At 64.3% G+C, this 983-nt stretch overlaps 1 protein-coding gene across 1 annotated transcript in view; it reads right to left on the bottom strand.

Annotated features, from left to right (window-relative positions):
* The window catches only part of SHANK3 (SH3 and multiple ankyrin repeat domains 3), a gene marked incomplete at its 3' end in the record, with an annotated part of 167,645 nt that overhangs the window by 39,008 nt on the left and 127,654 nt on the right, over positions 1–983 (bottom strand). The window contains exon 9 of the mRNA XM_009880246.1: positions 782–909. Within this exon, the coding sequence (XP_009878548.1) occupies positions 782–909 (128 nt within the window). The remainder of the gene's footprint in view (positions 1–781; positions 910–983) is intronic.

Genomic DNA, 983 nt, shown 5'->3' on the forward strand with positions numbered 1-983 from the left:
TGCCTGCTCTCCCTGCCTGCTTCCCCTGCCTAATCTTGCTGCCTGCTTCCCCTGCCTGCTCTCCCTGCTTATTCTTCCTGCCTGCTCTCCCCTGCCTGCTCTCCCTGCCTATTCTTCCTGCCTGGTCTCCCCTGCCTGCTCTCCCTGCCTAATCTTCCTGCCCGCTTCCCCTGCCTGCTCTCCCTGCTTATTCTTCCTGCCTGCTCTCCCCTGCTCCCCGCCGGCTCTTGGGCGCTCCGTGCCCCGGGAGGGGTGGCACAGTGATGCCGACTCCGGCAGCAGCCTTCCTCCCGTGGGAAGGCTTCTCTCAGGCCAGTCTCTGCTCAGACGCAGCCTGTCCCATTTTCCCTCCTGCTCCAGAAGCTGCCTCCCACCGCCTGCAGCACTTTCGCAATCCAGACAGCCTGGAGCTGGCAGCCCCACTCCTACTCCATCCATGCTTCCCCTCAGAGATGCCGTTTTTTTCTCTTCTTTCGTTCCTCCTAATTTCCAGCTTCTCACCCAGAACGCTGCAGCCCGACTCGGCTCTCCAGCTCAGCTTTCCACACTCCTTCAGATCCGCTCTTACGTCCTCCCCGTGGCAATCCCGTTCTGCTGAGCCAGTGCCGACAGCCCGGGTCGGCTCCTCCGCCGCCTGCCCGGGCTCCCGCCCCGCGTCTCCGTCTCCCCCCGCTCTCTCCATCCCCTCCCCTGGGGAAACCCACTCCCCAGCGCCAGCGGCCTCCGCCGCGCCGTGCCCTTCCTTCCCTTCCCGCTCCCGCCGCCCGCCCTCCTCGCTCACACTGATTTCCGCTGGCGTGATGCGCCGGCTTGTTGGTCGTTGCTTCACAGTGGCTGCCCTCGAATCTGCTTCGACGATGTCTGCTCTCAGCGCGGGCTCGGCTGCTGCCAAAATCTCATCCAGTTTCTCTGGAAATCCAAACATAAGAGCAAACGGGTCAGCAAGGGCCGCCGTGCCGAGGCAGCTCCCCTACGACGGGCCC

This window comes from Charadrius vociferus, unplaced genomic scaffold (genome assembly GCF_000708025.1).
Source record: "Charadrius vociferus isolate BGI_N301 unplaced genomic scaffold, ASM70802v2 scaffold802, whole genome shotgun sequence".
In the NCBI taxonomy this organism is placed as follows: Eukaryota; Metazoa; Chordata; class Aves; order Charadriiformes; family Charadriidae; genus Charadrius; species Charadrius vociferus.